The 26,388-nt window shown below is 45.7% G+C and overlaps 1 protein-coding gene across 1 annotated transcript in view; it reads right to left on the bottom strand.

Moving 5' to 3' along the window:
* B4GALNT3 (beta-1,4-N-acetyl-galactosaminyltransferase 3) overlaps positions 1 to 26,388 on the bottom strand; it is a 60,198-nt gene that overhangs the window by 16,569 nt on the left and 17,241 nt on the right. Inside the window, exons 2-6 of the mRNA XM_042889969.1 lie at positions 7,892 to 7,995; positions 7,154 to 7,231; positions 1,788 to 1,883; positions 1,216 to 1,306; positions 337 to 437 (exon numbers count right to left, since the gene is read on the bottom strand). Coding sequence (XP_042745903.1) covers positions 337 to 437; positions 1,216 to 1,306; positions 1,788 to 1,883; positions 7,154 to 7,231; positions 7,892 to 7,995 — 470 coding nt within the window. The remainder of the gene's footprint in view (positions 1 to 336; positions 438 to 1,215; positions 1,307 to 1,787; positions 1,884 to 7,153; positions 7,232 to 7,891; positions 7,996 to 26,388) is intronic.

The following is a 26,388-nucleotide window of genomic DNA, read 5'->3' as shown; positions in this document are numbered from 1 at the left end:
AGAGACAGAAGATGCTGCAGTTAAGATGAAATGTTTTCCTGGTTACTGTGCTGGAGCAATGAAGAAAGAAATTTGAGCTGCTCATCCTGGTGTGACAGCCTCTGGACAGATTCAAATTCCTTAACCATGAAACTGGGGCTGCCAGCTGCAGTGCTGATATGTATCTGGCTTAAGATATGTTGTGTCATACTTGTCTGGCATCTGTGGTGGTGGTGCCTGTAGTTGAGAGGCAAAAGAAACTTGGCTAGGCCAGAGAAGCATGGAAGACAGGAGGGTATCCATCCCCACATAAACATCCCAGCTTTTATGGAAGAAGCCATGCAGAATGCACTGTACCTTGCCCACACTGGCCAGCAGCTGGAGACCAGAGGTCTTTTCATCTGAACTCAACCAGAACTCAGCATTGTCATCTGCAGCAATGGCAAACTGAAACTCTCCTGTCAAGAGATGGCAGCAGTAAGTAGGGTTCTGGGGTGAGGACTTATGCACAGAATGGAGTCTGCTTCTCTAAAATGCTGTCTTTGCCTTCTTAGCTGGCGATACCAGATTAATCCTTTGGATAATAACCATGCCCCTTTCAGCCTCCCTGAATTCTCAAACTCTGCAGTGATTGAAAACAAAACGTCACTTACAGCTGGTTCCCTATTCATCCTACACTGACTTCACCTGACACCTAATCTGGAAAGCTAAGAAGTCTGTGTCATGTCTCCCTGGCTTTTGCTCTCAGAATAAACATTTCGTGTGAGAAGGAATATGCAGATGGAGCCATGATGGGAGACAGAGGTTTTTGAGTCTGGCTGTTCCAGTCAGGGTCACAGAGATGGCAGCTGAGGGCCAGGGATGGGTGCATGTTAGTGGGCTGCTCTGGGCAGAAGCACGTAGCTGAGTGATGCAGATGTCAGCTGGTGTCAGACAGCATTCATGAACCTAAGGAGCAGCAGGAACACTAACAATGTTATGTACAGTCCTAGCTGTGCAAGGGGGGGGCGGTTGCTCATACCCACATGCACATCATGGGGCAATGCATCCATGACAGCATTGTTTTTTAACCAGCACTTCCAACTGTTTTCTTCTGTGTTTTTTCTTTCTACCCTACAACAGAGGCAGATGTGCTTTATCCATGCCAAGGACACAGCCAGCTGGACTGCCTACGTGAGGGGCTGTGCACTAGGACTAAGAAGGATGTGAGCAGCCCCAGAGCCCATGAACCCTCACCATCAGTGAAAGGATGCAGGTAGCCAAATATCCGGAGACCGTAGTTGGTCCATTTCGGGGATACGGCCAGTTTCTTCAGCACTGTTCTTGTCTGAAGTGGAAGATGATAAAAAAAAAAAAATAATTAGATGGATAGGAACAAGAGAGGAGGAGCAGTTTGCAAAAATCTTGCAATGGGTGGACAGAGGGAAGTATGACATTTGTTTTGTGAGGACATGGCATGGCGTGTGATGGAAGCAATGGGAAAGAGCAGGAGAGCTGTGAGAGGAACTGAGCAAGGGCTGCTCAGAAGGAAGGGCTGCAAGGGGGATGTTGGAGATGGTGGGAATGGGATGTGACATTTGGTGGGCACTTGGAGGGAAAGCACAGAGCTCCTTCATGCTATGCCCAAGCTCTGGCAGGCCAGCAAGGGCAAAATGAGCTTCCTCCCAGAGGTTCATTGAACTTTTGTGAAAGCTTCCTGATCTCTCAGGAGTGGGAAGAAAGAGGAGGTGGTGGAAAGGGGTGGAGACAGGATGCCAAGGGAGCAAAGACAGGAACTGTGGGACAGACACTGCTGGGGTCTTACTCACGTGGGGGTAGAGGGGAAAGTGGAGGTTTCTTCTGAGCTGATCAGTGGAGCTGCCACACCAGTCCTCAAACACATGCAGGTTGGCCTGGCCCTGGAACTGGAGGGCAGAAGAGAGGGACCATGAATTGCTGTGCCCTTCCCATGTTCTTCCCTGTATTCCAGCCTCAGCCACGGCCCCCAGCACCGGAGAGCTTGTGAGAGAGAAGGAAGATGCTGTTGCAGCAGTGACGTCTAACCAGCTGAGCATTGAGACTGGGCCAGGTGTCATCTGAACAGCACCAGGGAGCTGTGATAATGCTCAGGAGAGCTCAGCTAAATGGTTAGGAGTCAGTCATTTTGCTCTGTCACAAAGGTGTTAAATCAGAGACTGGTACTATGAGTCCTGGGGCATGCTGTGGTGTGGCACCAGCTAACAGTGAAACTGCAAGGGTAGGACCCTCTCCAAAAAGGTATTTTTCATTTCAGGGCTATTTTCCTGACCCATGGAAGAGGGGACACCCTAAGGAGTGGAGATGACAGATTTCCTCAAACCCTGCCTGCGAGGTGGGGCTCAGGGAAGATGGTGAGGAAAGGCCTGCTCCTCGAGGAACAGACTTTCTTTTGTAATAACCATCCAGAAAGGAAGAGTTGGCTGCCTCCCAGACAGCCCAAGCTCTCTGCATGCAACACTGCTGTCGGATGGTGAAGTTTTCCTTGCAGAGTTGGCATCCAAAAGCAGAGAAAAAATAAACTGGATACTGTACAGGCAACCTTAGATGGGGAAACACTGAAGAAAGAAATAGGTTGCTTTGGGACTGGGGAGGTTTTCTATAGCTGTCTTGCCTATATAAGGAGCTATGGAGCCCAGCTGAGGTTGGATGAGCAGAGGCTGGAAATGCCTCAGCTGCACCCACATGTCTACAGATGGCAGCAAACTCCTAGTTTTGGCCGGGGAAGCCTTGAGCCAGGCTGAAACAGCGTGGCGGAGCCGGGCCTATCCACCCTGAGCACTTCTGGCAGAAAAACCATTTCATGGAGTTATTTCTCCCAAGATAGCAAGTTGGGGTTTTGTTTTGTCATAAATCAGGGCTTGAAGGAAGGACGTGGAATGGACTTGGCCCAGCACCAGCTTATGTAGTAATGCTCCTTGTGAGCTGTGGGCTTTAGTCATGCACGTGACAATCATCTCTGCCTGCCAGGCAAAACAAATTCACAACTACTGCAGTTCTCGAGTGGTCTCTTGTCAGCCCACTCTCCCTCAAACTGCCAAGGCTTGCCTGATGTCTGAATGTCCCCACGGTTCCTCATTATCGTCTCTCCCCCTCTGCTGATATCCCTCAGCCCAGACTCTGCCCATCGGGCAAAAGCAAAGCAGAGACAAAGCAGATGCAATTCCCCAGGAAGAATTACAGAGGGCCCAGGGCAATGGCTGCAGCCAAGAGAAACCTGGGGCTCTGCAGGGAGCTACAACATAAATCAATGACTGCACGTGTGACAAACACTGAGTTGGAACCTTACGGCTGGGCAGTCCCATGCACCCAGTTCACATCCAAGGGTCTTACACTGTTTTCTCAGCCAAATCAAACAAAGGCAATAACTTTTCTTGTGGAACATGAACTGAGGTGAAAAAGCCGTGCTGACAGCTAGTTAGGAACCAAGTCTTCTGGCAGTCTGTCCCTTGCTGTTCAGAAGTGACGCTGTTTTCCATCTGAGAAAACCATGTGTATACTTCAGATAGCAGCCTCAGATCTCTATCACATGTGGCACAACACTCCCACACTGTGGGCAGGCTGTAGCTGCACTCCTTCCTGGCAAAGGCAGACCCCAGGAGGTGCTTTCAATGCTCAGAACTGCAAGAGAGCCAAGTTGCCTTTGGCAGGGGGCAACTCAAACACCAAAGCAGATCTGTATTAGGGAACTCCCTAAAGAGTGGCCAGATGTGTTGTTTGCAGAGGAAAACTGGACCAGTGCTTTACTGCAGAGTTCTGGCAGCATTAGGCAGAGGGCAACTTACTTAAAATGAAGGCAGCCATTACTGAGCTCAGTGCTCTGTCAACAGTTGGAGACGGGCATTCAGACTTCTATGACAGCACCCCCAACTTCCAAAGTCTTTACAAAGCCACCAGAGAGAAGTTTCTGGCAGGAGCTAACATGATCACTTTGCTTTCCTGTGCTCACAGCAATCAGAAATAATTAACTGGCAAATAACAAGCATTTCTTGCACGTAGCTTCAGAGTCTTTTTTAAGGCAATAGATTTTCTCCTTTGCTACAGCAGCCTACTTTACTTTCTGCTTCCTCTGAAGGGGGAAAAAGAAGAAGGTTATTGACAGATATGTGCTGGCTGCCCAAAGCAGCTCTGGGAGTGAAAACTGAGCTAGGCTTTAATTTTAGGCCTCCAAGAGTCATTGGAGCAGCAGCTGTTTTGAAACCCTATCACCTCTGTCCCTCCAGCTCAACTCATGGCTGTCCATTGAAGCAGCTGAGAAATTCTTCTGCTTGCTATTTGGGTTTCCTCTGGAACATGCAGAAAATAATCTGCCTAGGGCTTTTGTTCCAGATTGCAGCAATAAATGGCACCATCATTCACAATTCACACACAGAGCTTCTGAGAAACATTGATGGACTTTGTAAATTTGTCTTCCCAGCTTGGAAACTATCTGGCCCTGGTTTTCAAGAGGTCTGAAAAGCTAGGACCTAATAAGTAACAACTTAAGTTTTCCTTCTCCCTTTAAGAACATCTGCTTTGGATATTTTGGATAGATTGACTTGGCCAGAACCAGGAATAGAAGCCAAGAATCTAGGCCATAAACAGGAGCTGGTATGATGTGGTCTGTGCTATGTAACACCACCACAGAGGCGCTTTCTGACCCTTGGGTTCCTCCTTCCCAGCCCCACCTCCCAGGTGATCATCTCCTTCCCAATGACACAGTGGCACTTCAAGAACTCAGCTTGTGAGTTCTTGTGATCCACATGAGCCACATGTTGTGCACTGAGGGCACCATCATCACAGCGTGTGTGCATCATGGGCACGTCCCTAAGAGCTGATGTCCTCTGAGCACAGCAGTGTGGTCACACAGCAAACGCTATTGCAGAAGGGAAGGGACAGCTGAAGTATACTAAGTGCGGGGCTATGAGAGCTGGGACTGACACAGCAGCTTTGTGATGCTGGGCTGCTGGGCCTGCTGCTGAGCCCTACTGCTGAATGAACAGCAGTTTAGAGTCACGGGGTTGTATTAAGAGACACTGGTATTTCCAATTTCTTCTAGTAGGAAGTTTGGATTACCAGCCTTTCCTCAGAAAACATGCACAGATCTAGCTGCAGATGTCCCTGTTCATTGCAGGGCAGTTGGACTAGATCACCTTTAAGGGTCCCTTCTAACTCAAACAATTCTGACTGTACGGTTCTATGATACTATGATCTTTCTTCCTAGCCCAAACCCCATCTTGTCAAGACTGCCCAGCCCATACCAAGCAATACCTCTGCAGCCAGGAGCCCCAGGGAAGAAGGGAGAAGCAGCAGCAGAACACAACCAGCTGCACTGGAGCAGGACGGAGAAGAGAGGTCTTTCCTAATTTAAGCTTGGTCAGCCCTGGCATAACAGAGGTGTGCAATTCTGGGAATGTGCAGCACCAGGGAGAATAGATGTGGCACAGAGGGCGAGTCTGAGCCAGGGAAGAAAGGCAACATTGTGCTGCAGACTGAAACTCCCAGAGCTGAGTTCATAAGCCTCATCTGTCACCACAGAGCTGCTGCAATGCCTCATCTTGCCTGGGCCAGTGTGGGCAGGGGACATTCAGCAGCCAGCAGCTGGACTTGCTGCAAGCTCTGATGCACTGGCATCAGTTGGGGTCCCTCGAGATGAGTCAGCAAGAGACTCTTGAATTCAAGAGATCTCTTGAATTCTGCTTTCCCCTGCATGTGAATATAACAGTTTTAGAGATTTCCCACATTGTTCATTTTCCCACTACAGTATCCAAAGCTGAAGACTCAAACCATCTATTTCATCTCCTGATACTGAAAGAGGAAAATTGAGACCCATTGTTTGGCCATGCTGGCTGCAGCACACCCTGCACACCTGTTAATTATTCACGTTCGTCAGGAATATACCTCTGTTCAAACGAAGCCCAGCTCCGTGACCTCAGGGAGGCGAACCACCTGCTCTCACCTTAGGAATCAGGCTTCAATTAAGTGCTTAGAGATGCTGCCAGGAGGACACAATGGGATCATAGACCTCAGGTAATTAATTCGGGCAAAATTACAGGAAAACCTAATCCCCAGGCCAGGAGAAATTTCAGCTGGTGATTACACAGGCAACAGGCATCTCCACACAGAGCTGTGCCTGCAGGTTGCTCTCCATTTCATGCAGATGGCATCAGTGAATCCAGGATGGGAGTGTGGCAGGGCCAACCAAACCCACTCCCCTGCCTTTACATCCTGGGACTCAAAGGCCTTCTTGCAGCAGAACTGCAAAGGCACACAGTTAACTCATAGTCAATCTGTTGTCCACCAGGACACGTAGGTCTTCTCCTCACAGCTCTTTTCCAGAAGGTCATCCCTGAATCTTACTGATGCACACTGATTCTGTAACACACTCCTGAAAAATCACTGAGGGGTGGGAAACAAAGACAACAGACAAAGCCTCCAAGAAACTGTGGGAATGCCACAGGATGGGGAAGAAGCAGCAAATTCACTGCATCCACCCTGTGCACAGCAGCAGCTTTGCTCCTGATGAGACTTAACATGCCATCACTCATCTGGGAGTCAGCCCCTTCTAATTGGTGCCAGTCCAATCACCAAATACCCCCTGGCTAGTGTCCCTCTGATTATCAGTAGGCTGCATTTCTCCCTTATCTGAAGAGGAATTATGAGATAAGGGGACAGGGGAGGAAAGAACAAATGAGGCATGAAGAAAACAAAGAGAATGTTTGCCCCAGCCTTCAAGGGTCACCGGAGAAGGTCTCCATTCATCAGGAGTTTCAGTGAAGTGGAGAGATCTCTATGTACAATGTGCAGGGATTGGGTAACAAGCAAATGCCAGAACATGAGCATAGCATGACACCACTGCGTGCCACAGTCAAGTATTTACTTGCTGAATACTTGGCCCTGAATAAACCTCACCTTTCCAGGACAGCAAGCTGCCCGCTCTCAGGGAATTATGGAAGGTGCATGGTGCCTCTGTGGCCGGGGAAGATGCCAGATTATCAGGAATCTGGACACTCCTGTCTTTCTGGATGATTACTTGGGTCTGTAAGTGTCATTAAACCAGGAGGGGATGATAGCAAATGAAACAAACGCATTTCCAGGCAAAGGGTCCCTTCTTATTCCCTTCCAATCTCAAAGGAAACCTATGGTTTCCTCATGCAGAATGTTAGAGAAAGGCACCAACCTCTGGCATCCATGGGACAGGGTTGTTCACAGCTGTGTAATTCAATTTATTCCTCCCACTTCTTTGATGCTCTTGGTTCTGAAATACAAGTAGAAGAAAATCAAAGTGACTTGATAAATAGCCAGGCATTAACACTTTCACAAGAAGGTTCAGGTCTTGTTGCAAGAACATGTGACAAAAAGAGCAACTTCCCATAACTTCTTCAAAAGGGATGTTGGCCATTGGAAGCACAGTGGGGTTGGAAATGCTCCTTGGTTTTCTTGACAGCAGATTTCCATAGTGAGCCATTGAGGGGAAGGGATACCAGCACTTTATAATGGCTGCTAGCACAGAGCTAAAACTTAGATCATTATCCCTTGAATGTTGTTGCCCGTTCTTGTTTCAAAAGGTACAAGCAACAGTTATTCCAGCACTTCCTTCAGGCAATAGGAACAAGCTGTACTTCACCGGAGGCACTACAACCTCTTATGACCTTTCATTTCTGCTTCCATCTCATTCAGTGCTTCCTGTGCCACATAATCAGCCTTCTTCACACCAACGCTACAACTGAGTACATCTAAAATAACTCAACTGACTACAGTGGAGTTATTGTATGCTAGCACTGCTGTGAGTCAGCTCAGATTTTGCTCTGTGGCATGTGCTCTTTTCTGCACAAAGGGAGAACTGCCTGTTGGTACCGACATCCAAAAGGAAAATTTGGCCTCACAAATATTTAGAAGTTATTCAAAGTGTTCTCACCTGATGTCCCATCTTCTGGGAATAGTAAAACGGGAGGCTTAGGTCCCCAGCTGGGACATTTGGGTCTGCCAGAACCTTAGCCAGTTCCCTCCAGCTTTCATACCCTGCACACAGAGGAAACAGAAAGAGATGTCAGAGTACAGGCTAAAAAAACAAGCTGCAGCATTTACCAGAATAAACTTGTCCCTTACAGGTCTGAGAGACCTCCAACACTCTGGAACAGTCCAGCAGAGACCAGGAGTTGTTTATGTGAGTTGGAGTTGGTAGACTGACACAAGGAGAAAAAGAGATATTGCCCTTACTTACTCCATGGCTCTTTCCTCACTGATTTGTTACACTAAGGATTTGTCATTGTTCTAAAACGCATTTCAGAGATTTCATTAATCATCATAGAACTGAGAACTTCTTTGTAGATCCTTCAGATAATCCCATTAGTCAAACAAAAGACCAATTTTTTAAACCAGCAACCCCAAAGAAAATAGCATATGATGATAAACAGATTCCTAATTAGTTTAATCATCAAAAGAATATTACTCTGATTATGCAGCTATTTGTACAATAAAAGCTTTTAATCTTTTCCTGAGTGCAATACCAAATGACTGCTAAGACCACACCTGATGGGACATTTGACTGCAATGCATAAAGCACTAGCAGTGATGCAGTTTAGAATGCCCTTGTTTAAGTGAAGCCAGCTTCCAGGTTCAGATCAGCTGTATTTGACATGCCCTCTGCACAATCAACTTGAGACAGGATCTGGTTCTGGTATCAGGTGAAGTAGCAAGTCTGAGTACTGAGATGAAAGATCTGTGTCCTCTGTGCTGCTCCTGCAACAGTAGTAGAAGGGATGTGGTCTGAAGGAGCAGCATGTCCCACTGCTGAGGAACCTCTGCAGTTTCAGCTTTGGCAAACCCATCTTCACTGTGCCCACCCAGCCAGCATGGGAGGTGTGTTGTGGCTTCAGTAGCATGCCCCATCGGTTTGCTTTGGAGGAGGCATTTATAAGTGACATGGTTGAGATCAACTCTGTTGAGACCAAGGCAAACCCAAAACAATTTCAGGACCTGGAAGTCACAAATAACCCTTTGACAGATTTTGTCTCCAGCTATGCTAAGCTCCTGGCCTGCTACTGAATCTACAAATAAAATCCTTGCAACTTGCTCCCAAATCTGTGTTCTGCCCCCAGATCTGTGTCTGTCTGAGGCAATTAGAAAGCAAGGGTATTGGTCCTGCCTCTATTATGTGGGGAAAAAAATGGAACAATTACTGAAAAGCAAGTGCAGAGACTGTGGGAAATGTGAAAGTAAGCTGTCAGAGATGTAACTGTAGAGGTAAGGCCTGGAAATAACTTGGGCATCCTGCTCTCTCAACACAAGTACTGACTTAGGTGTGTGGTTTTGATTCAGATCCTGTTAGATGCTGTTCAGCCACAAATGTCTGATCTAGGTCTTACCATCACCGGATTCTGATCTGAAGTTATGGGTTTTTGATCTTCTGCATAAGTTTTTTCAGTCAGACATTCTGGGTGAGTAATCTACTGATTGATGCAGCTAAACAAATCTCATACTTCAGAGATTGACTGTCATGGGAAAGAGGAAGAATTTTCTGTGCCTCCTCAAAAAATAACATGTGAGAGCTTCCACCTCACTCAGAGTGATGAGGCAGAAACCACTGTTTCTCAATGTCCTGCAGCTGAATATAAGGTCCACTTGCAACAGGGCTGGAACAGTCTTTGCAGTTGGCATGAAATTCAGTGCTCACTGCTTTGAAGGTTCATTTCTACTGGGAGAGAGAAGCACACTTTTTTTCAGGGGAGAGAGCTTGCTGGAAGGAGGACACTGGCCAACACAGCCTGACTTTTGGGCTGGTCCACGGCAGTTTGCTCCTGGCCTTGTCTGTGCTCAAGCTCCTGTGCATGACTGGCATGGAGCCCACCTCGGATCAAGCACAGAACCTGGCTGGATACAAGTGCCAACAGCTGACATTTCTCTGACCCTTGGAAAAGAGAAGAGAGGGAGGAAATTTGGAATTGTACAAATTTACCTAACACTTGTATCAGCCAAACAGGGAAGAGTAAAACAGCTAGAAATTAGTCTGGAGGTAGCGATTTCCTTGCTGAGTAATTTGTACTTGGTCAGACTAATTTACCAATAAGGTATGAAATGAATTTCAGAAAATAATAAGATGAACACCCTCTTTAGAGAAAGTTTGTAGTGCTGCAGTTCTTTGAAAGATCATCTTTTCCCTGGGGATTGCCATGAGACATCCTTGGAAAAGAACCTGGCTTTCCTTGCTAGGAGGAGTGAGGGAGCTACAGAAGTCAGGAAAAGAAATTGAACTCCCTTCAGTATCCTTCAGCCAGAAGACCTGCTGATGATAACTGCTGCTTGATGGCACTGAGATAGCCTTCTCCCCAGCACAAGGTTCAAGACATTGCCTTGCAAGTATCCTCCTGAGAGCCAGAAAGCAGAGCGTTCTACAGCAGAGTGGCTACATCCACTGCTCTGTCTTGGGAGCAGCAGAGAAGGATGGTCTATGTGGTCTGTGACAGGTTCAGCCCATCCTTGAGCCCTTCATGAACACTGCACTGAAGCCCACCTGTTGGAGCACCTTCTTGATGGCTGTTTAAAGTCAACAATAAACTAAAAGAGAAAAATTAGATTGGGTGTATGGGAAAAGTTTTTTATGATAAGAGTAATGAGGCACTGGAGCAGGTTGCCCAGAGAGGTGGTGGATGCCCCGTCCCTGGAGACACCCAAGGTCAGGCTGGACGGGGCTCTGAGCAACCTGATCTACCTGTGGGTGTCCCTGTTCACTGCAGCGGGTTGGACCGGATGGCCTTTAAGGCCATGACTGACTCAAACGCTTCTATGATTCTATGTCTGGAAGAAAGCAATAGTCAGGATTTTACCTCAGCGAAACACTCAGGTATTAACAGGAGGGAATGCCAGGACTATTAGCTTTGATGGTTTAGCTCCAGAACCTCTACAGAATCGGTTCTGGGTAGGATGGGAAAAGGCAAAAAAAAAAAATGTCAATGCAAGAATCACAAGCTTAGGAAGAGCTTTTCCTGAAGCAGGTAGATAGCTGAAGAGGTTGGGCCAGGCTCAGCAGTGGTTAGTCTTCCAGACAGATGCACCAGCCAGATCCTGCTTTTCTCTGTTCTGGGCATTTAGCTCCTTAGCTCCCATCACTTCCTGAAACACGCTGTTGTTTTCCAAAGCTATTATTTCACACCACAAGCCTCCCAGAAGAGCAACTCTGTCACTCTGATTCAGCTTGCCAGAAGAGGCGGCTGGACCCCTACCACCTGCTGCCCCTTCCTGGCTTAAACACCCTCACAGCCACAAAGGACACAGGGCAGTGGTTCACCAAGAGATCACACCATTGGAAAAGTGGGCACATGACTTTCTGCCAGGCCAGGCAAGCTCGCTACTGGCAACCCAGTCTCCCACTGAAATTTTCGTTCCCAAGAAGAAGTTACTGCTCATAACCCTGCCAGTGGTCATCATACAACATATAAGACCTTGGCTAAGGAGTAATGCAAAGCCAGAGCAGTTAATTTGCTGTAATGCTGCAGGAAGATGCTAGCAGCCTGCTATGGTCAGAAGTTACGGCATAGCAGAGATGTAATAAGAGAAAATAAGGTGAAGGTGTTTCTTGCTCTGGGTTGGGTCCCAAGGGCCTCTTCTCAGCTGTGCCTTTTCCTGTGCCTAGGCAAAAAGTCAGCAAGGAATCTGCAGGAATTGTAAAGGGTGGTGGGGAGATATCACCCAACAGCAATGACTCTGCTAGAACAATGCACTTGGAGCCTGTCTCAAAAAAGGAGAACAACCAAAAATTTAAAAAAGCAGAAAGTCAAAGCCAGAAATAATATACCAAAGCACCCTGGGAGCTACCAGCCTTGGGCAGGAGCATGGCCAGGGCTGCTCTGTTCAGAGATTAGATCTATCCAGCTGCAACCATACCCTCAGACCCATTCAGTGCAGAACCATCATGAATCTCCAACCTCCCTGCCACATGCAGAGCCAACCTCCACATTTAATGCTAGACCAGGCTGCCCAGGGCCCCATCCAACCTGGCCTTGAACACCTCCAGGGATGGGGCATCCATAACCTCTCTGGGCGGCCTGTTCCAGCACCTCACCACTCTCTCTGTAAAGAACTTCCTCCTGACATCCAACCTAAATCTTCCCTCCCTCAACTTAAAACCATTTCCCCTTGTCCTGCTGTTATCTACCCTTGTAAAGAGTTGATTCCCCTCCTGTTTGTAGGACCCTTTTAGGTACTGAAAGGCTGCAATGAGGTCACCCTGCAGCCTTCTTTTCTCCAGGCTGAACGAGCCCAGCTCCCTCAGCCTGTCTTCATAGGGGAGATGCTCCAGCCCGCTGATCATCTTTGTGGCTCTCCTCTGGACCCTCTCCAACAGCTCCCTGTCTTTCTTGTACTGGGGGCTCCACACTTGGATGCAGTTCCAAATGGGGCCTCACAAGAGCAGAGTAGAGGGGGACAGTCACCTCCCTGTCCCTGCTGGCCACCCCTCTTCTTATAGAAATGCCTGCTGTTTCAATCATTCCTTGATTGTATCTGAAAGCCGTGCAAGAGGGAAGTCCCTGACCCTCTCCGGTGATCAGCTTTCCCTCTAAAGGATAAGATTTGATCACTCTACTGTTGTTACTAATGCTTAAACTGCTGCAAATGCTGTTAATGTCCAGATGCAATCATGCCTTACTGTAGCCTGGCTAAGTGATTTCACTTGGCAGCCTCAGGAAGCAGCATGTATATGGGCTGGTTTGCTTAGAAGCACTTTCCTTCTGCTCCAAGATCATCTTCCTCCTCTGCCGCTGTAGAGACAGGGAAAGAAGGAACTGGCAGGTATGAGGCAGGTTTTGTTCTTCATTACTCTCACTGTTCAGTGAACTCCCAGCATAGCATGAGGTTTTAACCCTCTCTTGTTTGAACATATTTCTCCCTTCTCCCCCTGGCTGGATTTTTCCCACTAGCTCTCATTTCAAGGTATATAACTATTAGAGGTCTTTCCCAGTGTCATTTCTGGATGAAAAAACAGGTGGGAGCAATATTCAGTACTTGCAAATACCATGAGGTGCCTAGAAAACACAGTACATAGTGACAGGACAAGGGGAAATGATTTTAAACTGAAAGAGAGGAAATTTAGATCAGATGTTATGAGGAAATTCTTTACTCAAAGGGTGGTAAGGCCCTGGCATAGGCTGCCCAGAGAAGCTGTCGGTGCCCCATCTCTGGAAGCATTCGGGGCCAGGTTGGATAGGGCCCTAGGCAGCATGAGCTGCTGGGTGGCAGCCCTGTCCATGGCAGGAGGTTGGAAGTGGATGGACTTTAAAGTTCCTTCCAATCTAAGCCATTCTATGAACACAGAAAATAACTCAGAGCTATTTGCAGTCTCTCACATGCATATACCCCAAGCCTCCTGCCCTGAACATAAACATCACCTCTACCTCTTGCCCCAGCTACTCTCATTCAGTTTACTGCACACTCACAAATGCAGCACACTGTGAGTGCTTTCACTCAGCTGCAGGATGCCAGGGTACATGCAGTGGGGCCATGCACCTGGCCAAGGCAATACTGTGTCACGCTCCAGGGAAGCAGCATCAGCCTCCTGGCCTACTGCACACATGTGTGCATACCACAGCACCAAGGATACAAAGCATAAAGATGAGGTGCAAAATGACTTCCTAAAAACAGAGATGTTGAGCAAGGATGAAGTTAAAAAAAAATAAAAAACAATAAAAAAAACCCCACTACCAATGGCTTTTGGCCACAGGGGTAAGTGAAGATCAGGTCAGAGAAACTACTAAAAGAAAAACTATCACTCAAATGTAGAGCCAAAAGGAGAGATTCTTTCTGGTTACTTATTTAAGACAGCCTAAGACATAGGCAGTTAACTCCTTGCCCTCAGATCATGATCAGAACAGCACTCCTGGAGTTAAATGGTTCAAGAAGTTATGAAACCAGTTGTTACAGAGGGAGCTGGGCAAACCTTCCCATTTCTGGTTAGCACAGCATTCTGCAAATACAATCACTGACTTATTTCAGGTATAAATCACAAGTTAGAGACAGCTTTTGCAGACAGGAATTACTCCTTTGTTCGTCACTGCTCTGTGGAGGTGCCTGGTTTTACTGTCCGTGCGTCTTCTGGCAAGACGATGCAGAACAGTAAGTACAGAAAGGCTGACTGAGGAAAGGGCAGAGTGCTGCCCACAGGAACAAAAGCAGAAATGAGCAGTTGTAATCACTCAGGGCACTTGTGCAGCCTCACCTCCAGCCTCACCTGCCAGGTTGCTGCTGTTGCCCTTTAGGTATAGGAAGAGTATTTCCTACAGTAAGGAAGGAACTGATCAGCAGCAGCTGGGTCTGGAGGGCAAGGAGTGCAAGGGGTGGCTGAGGGCCCTGGGTTCGCTCAGCGCAGAGCAGAGGAGCTGAGGGGAGGCCTGATGGCGGCTGCAGCTCCTCTGATTTTTGGGTGATCCTGTGTGGAGCTAGGAGCTGGACTCAGTGATGTTTATGAGTCCCTTCCAACTTGGGGCATTCTGTGATTCCATGACTCTAGCGTATGTGAGAATGAACTGACTCTGACCATTGCTTCTCTCACTGCCATGCTGAAGGCAGAGGAGGGTCAGGAACCAGCTCCTTCCAGTCCACAGGGCAGCCACAGCCAGTAGACAGATGAGGAGCCTGGCTGCGGAGGCACAGCTTTGTCTGCACAGCTGTAATCCCTGAGCCAGGGTGACACAGCCAGCAGAAGCACTGAGCAATGGAAGGACTCCCCTCCTGCCCATCTTCACCTCTCTGATCAGGCAATGAATCTCTCTCACCTTCCTTTCTTCTGCCTCTACAAAATTGCACTAAGCAGTCATGAAGGATTAGATCTGGGGAGAGAGATTGAGGCTACTTGGAACTTCAGGGAAAGGAGGTGAAATACATCTGCATAAGGCCTGAGAAGAACAGCATCTACTGCTCATGTTAGGAACAATACACAATACAAACAGTACAATAGGCTGTTTCTGCCACTGCTAATCTCTACAGCAAAGGGGTGAAGTCCTTTCTATTCTGCTACTTTGTGGCATTAATCTACGGGTCATCTTAACCACATAAAACACATGTAGAGACTTCCAGATAATAAAAATTTGTTATCAACATTATGCCCATGATAGCGGCGCAGTTAAAATCATAAACTGCTGGCAAGCTCCAGGCGCGTGGCAGCTGTCCTGCTGCACCCAGACGCCTGCTGCACAGGCTGACTTTGTATTGACCTCCTTGTCAGATAGTGCCGTCAAAAGTCAACAGACTTTCACTTTTTATATTGTTCATGTACCGCAACTGATTTCTCAAAGTAGCCCAGCCTGTGTTAAAAAGAGCGGCTCCCAGGCATACGGAGATTAAGGGTATTTGAGTAATTCACATCACAGCATTGTACTTCCTGAGAAGAGCTTTTGCCGGGCATTGTTTTTAAAATGTAGGATTTGCTTCAGAACTGGTTACTGGTGGAGATCAACATGTTTGCTTAGCTTGAGCAACAGTAGTTGGCAGTGCTAGTGAAAACGAGAAGGTTCACAGAAGGGCATAAATTTAGGCATTTTCTTATAAGTCTAAGGCTTTATCCTTATTCCTGTTTTTAAGATCAAACTAATTTTATGCTATGCGGACTCCATTTTGAAACAAGAATACCTTTAATCCTGGAACATCTACATGGGTTTCTACCAACTTGCTCCCAGTGACCACATCCTCAACTGCTGACTCACACTCTGCAGCTCTGCACACAGTCTGCCTTCTTTTACAAAAACAATAACTTAAAAAATCCCTCTCTGGCCCTCAGGGGGACTGGCATGAAAAGCAGATGTTCCACCTGGTTACAATTAGTGCAAGTGCAAATCCTGGCACTCTCCCCTTCATCTGCAGGCTCTGGTGAAGCCATGCCCATAAAGACTAGAGACACAAGAGGCAACAAAGTCTGGTTCTACTGTTGTAGCAAGTTAATTAAAGCTAGCGTTTGCCTCCATATACATTACCAACTCAATGAGGCAAATCATATTCATGGCACCCGGAGACAGAACTGGGAGGCTTTCTGCCTACTTTTAGTGCAGCACTGTCATTTGCAGCAGTAAGGACTTCTTGCAAAAAGAAGCACATTTCTGAGCGCTTTCAGCCATCAATGGATTTGGTATTTTGATATTCCAAGTGTCTGAATAAATGCACTGAAGAAGAAGCAATGTATGTATGAGGTTTCCCTCCCCTGAGCACGGGGAGGTACCTGCAAAAATAAAGAAAATGGCAAGTCTACACTTAGCCATTTTTGCCATCTGTTTTTCTTTTCACAACATGGCTGTGCCCAGGAAAGTTCAACAAAGTAATTCCTACAGCTTTCAGAAAGCTTTAAATACATTTTTCCCAGCTGATCCAAACACAACAGCGCATTAAGATCTCTCAAAAGGCTTTCCAAGGTTTTTTTTTATAGAGAACCTGCCTAGAATGCAAAACTGGATGTCAACTGTGCAGGAATCCTTTAAGTCAACCTTAATTTTTTTAGAGTATGTAGCTAACCCATGACTTTTTCTATCCTGGCTGAGGACTTTCCTAGTGACTCAACAGATTGTTGCTTCCATGTAGATGCAGCATTCCCAAAATATCCATGTGCAGTTTGATTTCCAGTCAAGATCTGTGAAACTTCATGCTGTAGAAAATGTTGTGCACTACTTCCATGAAATTATATACCTATTTATTTCTCTGTTACTGTTTATATTTGTCATTTTGCTCAAAATTGCTGTAGCCATTTTCTTCCTGATTCACTTTGAAGACAGTTACTCAATTCCACTCAAGTTGTGTTACTTCTGTGATCTCTGTGGGTGCTGCTACAGAACTATTGCTCTACACAACCTAATTTAGAAGCGACTGGAGGCAGTCACCTCTAAGGCAGGGGATGAGAGTAAAGGAAAAGAGGACTAAAGATAAGGAACAAGCCGGACAAACATCCACCAGGAATGTTGCAGGTAGGGCTGATGTGACCTTAGGACAAGGAAGTGAGTTAAAGTGGCCTTCCTGAAGGCCATTCCAGAAATTCTTAAATAATAATTTGCTTACTTTTATTTGCCTACACCATTGAGGGTATCTGAATGACTGGTCTTCCCAGTGCTCTGTGTGGGACAGCCTGCCCTAGCACCAAACAAAGCTCTGATGACAGAGGGACCTCTCAGTGTGAGACAAGTTTGGGACAATACAACATTTATGGGGCAGCTATGCTAAGTAGGAAACAAAAGCAGGCATACTGATGAACATCAAACTCAGAGAAATAGGACCATATATTCAAACTAGACACCATTTCATGTGGACGAAAGGGAGAGAACCATACCTCTAGCATGTGGGAGTGGGAAGAGCCTGTAACAATAAGGGGACCCAGGAACACAGCCAACACGGAGGACAAAACATTTCTCACGAGACCGTTTGGAAAAGCCTGCTATGACAGCACTGAGACTGGGCTACCAGGCCTCAAAAATACAGCCACCCACAGCAGGAGAGTCAGCTTCCAGTGCTGAAACATAAGCAGAATACGAAGCATCCCATCAGGCAAAATGGGAACCATTCTACAGAAAAAGCAAGAATACAGTTAGAAGATTAGGAAACAGCATAGAGCAAGACTTATTTTCTGCAATAATGCCTAATTTCATTCTCATATTAACAGGAAACAAGTCATCTAAATAAAGAGAAACTGATAGAGCAGAGGTTGATGTAAGTTTTGGTATTGACTTCTAGGTACACTTGATTAGAGACTATTTGGTGCTTGAATTTTGAGTGAGCTGAAGTTCTTCTGTTAACAGGTTTTAGATGAAGCTCTAGAACTACTCCAAAAATCTCTGGAACTTGGATACAATCCCTGTGGGCAAGCTTACGTCCTTGATTCTGACCCAAACCTCAAAACCCCAGCTCCTGGTTTAGATTTACATATGATCAAGTGTTGATTAAAACAGCAGTAAAAAAGAAAGTGGAATTTCAGGACAGTTGTCAGGAATGTCTGAAATTTCTCATCAATGCTGACAACACTGAATCCAATTCCAAAGCTTCATTTGGCCTTAAGTGCCAGGCTCCATCTCTGTTTGTGAAGAATTTGTTGCTTCTATGCCCCTGAACCCACCACTACCACCCCTATGTAGCAGAAGAGCCATCAGTAACACTGTCCTCTTTCCTCTGAATCACCAAATACCAACTGCTAGCCAAGGGCAGCCAAACATGCAAGATGGAATAATGATTTGATGTGTTATGGTGAATCCTGTATACCTCTTGTGCAGAAAGCACACTGCTAGCCCTCCCTGAGGGCACAGACACTTATTTCTCCATAGCTTTATTTACACAACAGGGGTTGCTATGGGGAGGAATCACAGTTGCGTACAGTCTCTTGAAAGAGCTCCTACACAGCAACACGAGAAATCTGAAAAAGAGCCTCTGAAATACCACTCCTTCTCTTCCTATACTAAATCCCATGTCTTGTCCTGCTCCTCGTGTCAAACCAGCCTGTGCCACACACTTCACAAAAACCACAAGGAAAGTGGGACTGGGAGGCTGCTCCATGCCCCAGAGAGAACAAACCCGTAGACATGCAAAGACTGAGACCAGGCTGAAGTTTGCAAAGCATAGGCTGCAGGGGCCCAGCCAAACGCTACTGGGGGGCCTGCTCCCCACAAGGCACCCCAGGCACTCTTGAGGGCTTCCAGGGCTGTTCTGATACCCAGAGGGGATGGCTGGGTTAGGTATCTCAGAGCGGGCTGCCCGCGTTACAGAGCTATCCTATTTCAGTGGAATGTTTAACCAGGCTATGGCTTCTACCAGAGTAATAAAACTGCCCTGCCAACTGCTTAAGGTGGCTTGCAAGGACTGAGTGCAAAATTACTGCTTTCTTTCAAATGCGCTGGAAATTTCCATAGGGCAAGGAAGAGGACTTCCTACTGTTCAGCACTAGTTCAGCAAGTGCCTCATGAACCTAAGGACAAATGAAGCTGCAATAACTGTCCATTCTGTCTCTTATGCAACGTAGTGCAGGAAATACACCCAATAATTCCTGCATTAGTTCCAGAATGAATATCCAATGAAAATATGGTCTGACGTTGGTTATTTACATCCTGACCTGAGTTTAATCCGAACTCTGTTCTCAGTCTCTTCATTAAGCTTTACTGACCTTTTCCACAGGCTCTTGGTGTGATTCCTACTGAGCTTCACTGACTCTGGCTGATTCCGTTCCAGGATGGTATGAGTGTACCACCTTATACAACTTAACTGCATATATCAAAATCCCCATTTCTAATGTGTTCTGCCAAAACCGAAGATGAGTGAAAGCAGCTGGCCTCTTTACTGCACTTAGCAAAAGGACTGGTCATTAATCATTTGTCCTTTGTGCCTCTGACCACACTAACTCACAAAGCTCTGGGTTGTGCTTTGCTGGAAGAGCAGCAGACCTCATCTACCTTGAAACCAGTATGATTTATATGCTATCTACTGTTTTATGGGAAAAGTTCCTAGTGCTGTCTCCAGGGATGCTGATGATGACTGTGTGTGCCTTTGACTTTCCATTGTCCCAGGGCAGTCCACTCCTGATTATTCTTTAGATCCACTTTTTCTGCATACTACTACAAGAATACAGAATTTCTGAGGGTGGGAGGCTCATCTGGAAGACATCTAGACCAATACTCTGCCCAGAGCAGGGTCAACAGAATGGGTTGCTAAGGATCATGTCCAGTCAGGTTTTGAGTAACTTCAATCACAGAGACCCCAAAACTTTGAGCAACCTGCTCCAGCGCCTGACCACCCTTAGAAGAAAACTTTTTTTACACTGTTTAAACAGAATTTCTCCTTTTTGGTTTGTATCCATCGCCTCTTTTCCTTCACCTAGATGCTGGTAAGAAGAGTGTCTCCTCATTCCTTACCTTCTTCTATTAGGTAGATCTTTGCTACAGGGGCACATCTGTGATTCACATTCAACTTGGCATCCGCCAGGACCCCACAGTCCTTTCCTGCAAAGCTGCTTTCCAGCTGGATGGCCCCAGCCTGTACTGGGGCATGAAGTTATTCTTCTCAGAGAGGAAGGAATTATTAGCACGTCCCTTTGTTGAACTTGATGAGGTTCTTCTGAGTTCATTTCTCCAGAGCTTTGCTTAGGTCCCTTTATTTGGCAGCATAAGCATCTGGTCTATCAACCCCTTCTTCTAGTTTTACACCGTCTCAAAATTTGCTGAGAGTGTGCTTTGTCTTATTATCCTAATAACTAACTATACTATAACTAACGGAGACATTAAATAGTATTTGCCCCACTGTCCTAGTGTATGCCAGTGACTGATTCCCAGCTGTGTTTTGTACCACTTCACATTTGTGTTCTTATGTCTGTCCTCATGAACCTCCGTCAGCTGCAGCAATCTTTTAGTGATCTAGATTGGCCTTGCAGTGGCATAGGCCAGTTTTGACAGTTCTCATAGGTACAGCTCATCAGGTTCCAGGGACTTGTATCTGTCCAGTCCATTTAAGTGTTTCTCAACCTGACCCTCTTCCACCAAGTGTGCATCTTCTTTGTTTTTAATTTTTCCTCTGGACTGAGGGGAATGACATTCCTCATGGCCAGTTTTACCTGACTCACATTTTCCCCTATCTACCTTTTGCTGTTGATATGCCTGTACAAGTCCTTCTTGTTGCCCTTCACATCTCCTCCAGATGCGTTTTGGCTTTTCCAGATCCATCTCTACACACTGAGACTGTATCTCTAGATTTCTTCCTAGCTGACCCAATCCTGCTGTCACCTCCTGTATGCTTTCTTTTTATGTTTGAGCTTATTCAGAAGCATCTTGTCCACTCAAGCAGGCCTTCTACCACCATTGCTTGACTTCCTGCATGTTCCTTCAGCTTGCAGGAGGTGATCCATGAACAACCAAGCAGTTCTCCTGGATCCCCTGCTCCACAGGACTATCTCCCATGTGAATCTCTGCGGCAGCTCCCTGCTCATGGCAGTCTGCTCTTCAGAAATTTAAGGCTGTGATCTTGCTCTTAACTCTGACCTGTTCACCACGTGAGGCAAAAAGCACCTGTTCAAAGTTGCAAAAAGCAATTTTAAACCAGCTAGTCATCTCAATACATTGATAAATCCGAACTCCAAAAGTTTACAACTTAAATGCTTTTGAAAATTCTGTCTGTAAATACCTTTAAAGTAGAAGTCCCAATGGAAACTGCTGGGATTTGAGCCAAGCCGTGCATGTGCTTTTTTTAAAGCCTGTCCTAAAATGGCAATACAATTAACTACTTTAGAGTTTCCAAGATCTTTGTGAACCTTCCTCTGCCTTTCTGTGCTCTCAGATTCTCCACCTCCCCATGGGAAATCCACCCATCCGTTGCAAGTTTCAAATCTGTGATGGAGAGGCTTTGTGATACTGAAAAATGAGAATAGAGGGACAAAAGAGAATAGATCAAATGATACAAATAATGAAAGGTCTTGTAAGCTAAGTTTATTGCTTGTGTTTATCACTGTATTCATGAGATACTGATTTTTCATTTAAGTAAAGCAACCACAGAATAACACTGAGGTTACCACATCAGCATTTCATAGGATTTGGAAAACTTGGGAGCAGAATGTAAATCCTGTTTGCTACAGGATATTAAGGCTTTGTCTATTATATTTTGTAATACACACAACTGCTACTGTTAGACACACTGTTCTGCTTGGACGATCGATGCCAAAATGATGCAATTAGATTCTAAGCAGCCTATTGTCTGGGCGCTTATCCATCCACCCATCCACCCATCCAAAACCTCCCTGTGGTGATGCAATACGCTAGCACATACACTGGCAAACTAAAATAAAATTGCTCACTCCTGTCAGGTTCATTTCGTCATTGCTGCCCTGGATCTTAGCAACAGTTAAGCCAGGAGGGAGATCTGGCTTATTGCAGGAATTGGAGTTGGCACAAATTCAGAAGGGCCCAACAAGTTACTCTTAAGCATTTGCTCTTTTAGCTGACAGCATGAATGACACTCACACTACTTGATTTTTAACTGTTTGTAAGGATTTGGACTAGCTGACTGAATTTTATCATGTGTTTTTTTTGCCGTGCTGAGTATTAAAAATGCAGTTATAAACAGTTCAGCACCGATTTGACATCTCATCACTGAAAAAAAACTGGGAGTTCACCCCACCTGAAAAACAGCTATCTGGGCTTTTGAAAATTCAGTCATTCTAACAGCATCACCAAATGAAGCATTGGGATAAACACTGGAATGTAAATGCAGAAGGAGCACAAACCTTTATTGCCCCACTGCCATGAGAAATGTATTAGTCCATGAATGTGGCCAATTGGTGAAATTTGGGCACCTCCTGGATGCCAGCAAGCTCTCCTTCACTTTTTTTCAGTCACCATTTGATGATGAGAATAACGTGAAAGTTTGCTTCCTGGGAGTAGTGAAGGACTTGATCATCTAACTTTCTATTATCACCATAAAAGGAAAGGATGAGGAGGCCGACTCTCAGGGTTTGAGCACAGGCTCTGGGCACTCTGATCCTCATTAGAAATTAAAACAAAACAAAACAAAACAAAAACACAAAAAAAAACACATTTATCATCTAGGAGTCTCTGAATCTCTGAAGCTGGCAAAGTAAGCCTCACTGGATTTGACTTCAAATGCTTATAGCTTTGCATAATTGGGAAATGTTAGAGTAACATTCTTACGTGTCTTCACATATGATCAAAAACATGACACAAAACCAGATGAGACACGCAGCATGCCCCAGATCCTTGGAAAAATCTGTTTGCCAAAGCACTCAGCTGCTGTAAGAGACCCTTCTTGAACTATCTATCTTGGGCCATCTCATGTGAAAGAAAGAGTTTAACCAGTAACTTTCTCCCTGTTACAGACTGTTAAAGAACAGTTACAATAAACACATAGAGCATGCATCATTTTCCGCTGAACTTTTTAGAAATGTTTAGGATGCTTCTAAATTTGAGTCCCATACCTAAACCTAGAAACTCTTGCATGTCTTCTTCATAACAATGGAGTCTGCTTATGTTAGCAGTGCAGTAGCGACTCTGTAGAAATAAGCTTTCATCCAGCAACACCTCAAATGACAGGAAAAGCATATGGGCAAAACATTGTCCTAAGATTATTAGTGAATTAGTGAATATTAGGAAAGAGATTACAGAAGGAAAATGTGCTTTTATTCTACCAGCTCTGTAATAACAAGTTGACTATCTATCTTCTCCTGCCCCTTCTCAGTTGGCCTCCCCAAGCTTTTCATCTGATTTCTTCTCCCTTTCCTTGCACTGTTAGCTACTTCCAGCCTCTGATAGTTTTGAGGTAGCATTCAAATGCTCCCAGTGATACCCCTGGGACTCCTCCTCCTAGTCCTCTCATGTTTCCCCAAGGGCTCTGTCTTCTCTTTCATCAATTGCCTCGAGCCCTGTCCCAGTCTTACAATGCTGGAAAGATATGCAACCCGATAGCATTAATAAAAGATAGCTTGTACCCCCGTTTCCTTTCATCTCTTCTTCTCTGGTGGTAAGTGATCCTCCTGCCACCAAGGCAGTGAGCAAGCGTCTGCCTGGGCCAGCACTGCCATGTTGAGCCATGGGACCCACTGCAGGCCAGGCTGCCATCTGAGCAGCATGGCGAGTGAGCCAAGATGCTGCTCCCCTCGGCTGCCCTTGTTTTCTGCCAGCACCTCAGGTGGAGAAAAGCACTGGTGAAACCCTTCTGCAGAATCACAGAGCCATGGCCAGGGTTGGGTGTGATGGACACTGTCCTGCTACAAGGGCAAGGGAAAACTTTTAACATTAACGTCCTTCCAGTATAGGGTCACGCTGGATACAGCAAAGTCCTTTTCCCTTTCTGGTCTGACAAGGAGTAGCACTTCACTCAACAGGTGGTGGTGGTGGAAGCAGGACGTGGAGAGGCGCCAGTATTTGTGAACCTGAGACTGAAGATTATATTCCTGTTGAAACCCTGACAGCTTCAACACTGTAAGCAAGAGAGGAGCTGCAGCAGAGCACATTTGCTCAGCAACGGGAGGTACAGGCTTTAATCAGATCCCATAAGAAAACAAAACACAATTATAGTTGAAGAGGCAATAGGAGACAGCACCTCAGTGTAGCATATTTTTTGTCTTTTAGTTGCTTGCTCTAATTTTTAGATCAAAAGGAAGATTTTAACAGATAGGGCTGCAAATTGCAAAGTGAAAGAAAAAGCCTCGCTACTTGAAAAAAAACCAACAGGGGTCTTGCCCAATGGTCAAAGCTGCCTAGCTGTGTATTTATGTATACAGCTGCCTACAATTTGTATGGCATTGTGCATCTATAGGACAGAAGGAACAGAGCAAAACCAAATTGCCACAGAGAGTTACGTTAAAAAGATTCTCTTTACCACTCATCTTCCCAGCAATTAGAGTAGCTTATTCCCAGTTTTCTGGGCGATTGAACCACCCTAGAAGAAAAAACCCAACATATTTTCAACCTATGCTTTTGTTTAGTCAGAGAGGGCCAATTTTTAATTCACTTCTTATGAGAACTGGCAACGGGGCTGGATCATCAAAGGGCTAGCCTTAACCAAACCAGAAGGGAAAAAAAAACAATGCCCATGTAATGAACTGTTGCTAAACAACATCAAATACATTTGAGGAGAGTTTGATCTGCTCCTGGAAGTTCCACGAACACACACAGAAAGTGAAATAAATACGTTAGGTTATTTATTGCCATTTCTTCACTCAACTCAAAGAGCTTCTGCCAGAACTACAGTTACTGTGCATAGAAGAAAAACCACAGAGGCCCGCCTAGGGCTACTCAGCACGCAGATGTGCTCCAAACTTACTGAACTTTGCTGGTTTCAATTAGAGACCAGAGCTAGTTCTTTAACTCTGTGTTACAAAAACTCCTGTCTGAAAAGGCGCAGTGTGTGCACAGTACCTCCCTGTGCATGAAATAAAAGCCCTGCATAGGAATTTAGTAATTAGCAGATCAGATCAGCCCGCTGGTTCATCCCATCAGATAATCTCACTTTGACTGGTGGCCAACATCTAATGTTTAAAAGGCAGAAGGAAAACAACCTTCAAAAGTACCTTTAGCTGTATTACTTTACGGAAGAGAAAAAAAAAACATCCACATGACCTATGCAAACAGTCAGCTTATGCCCTGCAGCACAAATTCAGATTAAACTTCTCTTACCATGTGTAATTGCAAGTGTTATTATTAGTCATAAAATTATCCAACCCTTAAAAAAAAATCCATCCACGCCATTTGCATCATAGGATCCTGCAGCACTCAATTAACAATACTGAAATTATCCTGCACATACATGATAGGTGTTATTTTATACATAATGTTTTTTAATTTAAGGGAGCAACGCCCTTATGCTAAGGAGCAGAAGGAAACCAAGAGACTGATTTCACTTTTGAAGCCACTTTGAATTCTGCTGTAGGACCAGCTTTCACTCTTCTCATTGCAGAAAGAACTTTAAAACCTTATATTCTCCTGTCACATGTAAACCTTTTCTGACTCAACCACCTTTATCGTTCCTGCCCTCTGGACCTTCTCAGACTTCACGATGCTCTACATGCTGAGGCACACTGAGCTAGGTGCACTACACCCCATGGAGTTGTGTTTGGCTCAGCTGCTCCTTTCCCAGCTCTCTCTCATTCATCAAACAAATCTGCTCTGGCTCATGTTGACTTCAGCTCAATGGGAGCCCTTTAGCTGGCTTCAGTGGGCTTAGATCCAGCCCTGGGCCCTCACCGACTGATGCTTCCACCAGCTGCAGCAAATGAGGCAGGCAGCTTTGTTGCTCAGCCAATTTTTACCATGCAGTATAGCGAACAATTCTGGGGTCACTCATCTGCTCCTTTGTTCCCCCTACAAAACAATTTTTGAGATATTTTCTCATATTTTTCAAATCCAAGAAAATGCTGTCTACTGTTACCACTGCCTCCTCAGACAACTTTGGTCTGAGTTTAATTAGTGCCTCACAGCCTGATTGTAACCTCAGAAATGCCATGGTCAATCCGTAGCAATTCCCCTGAGTTTTGAGAGCAGATTTTAGGCCTTGTAATATTTAGATCTTCTCAGTGCTCCTATGGGGACTGAGCAGCAAGCGACTGTGGGAGCAGCTCTGGTCAAAATACAAGTGCTGGGGCCTGGCTTTCCTGGACAGCCTGATCATCTAGCAGTGGGCAACCCTGCTCATGGCAGGGGCGTTGGAACTAGGTGACCTTTAAGGTCCCTTCTGATCTAAGCCACTCTATGATTCTATGATTTCAAACCCAGGTGCCCAAAGTGCAGCAGGTTCAACCAGGCCAAGCAGGGAGTTTGCTGCAGCCAGAACCCTAGCACAGTATCTTACACTCCCTTCCTGAATGAAAGCTTAGGGACGAGACTGACTTGTCTAATGCCAAGAGCCATGTCTGCAGCCGGTATCAACTCAGGGGAAATCATGACTTTTTAGCCCGGCTTAACAACA

Source organism: Lagopus leucura, unplaced genomic scaffold (genome assembly GCF_019238085.1).
Source record: "Lagopus leucura isolate 7727_CA_CO unplaced genomic scaffold, USGS_WTPT01 Super-Scaffold_100159, whole genome shotgun sequence".
Classification (NCBI taxonomy): Eukaryota; Metazoa; Chordata; class Aves; order Galliformes; family Phasianidae; genus Lagopus; species Lagopus leucura.
The sequence above is the reverse complement of the archived record's forward strand: the minus strand, read 5'-3'. Positions and strand labels throughout refer to the sequence as shown.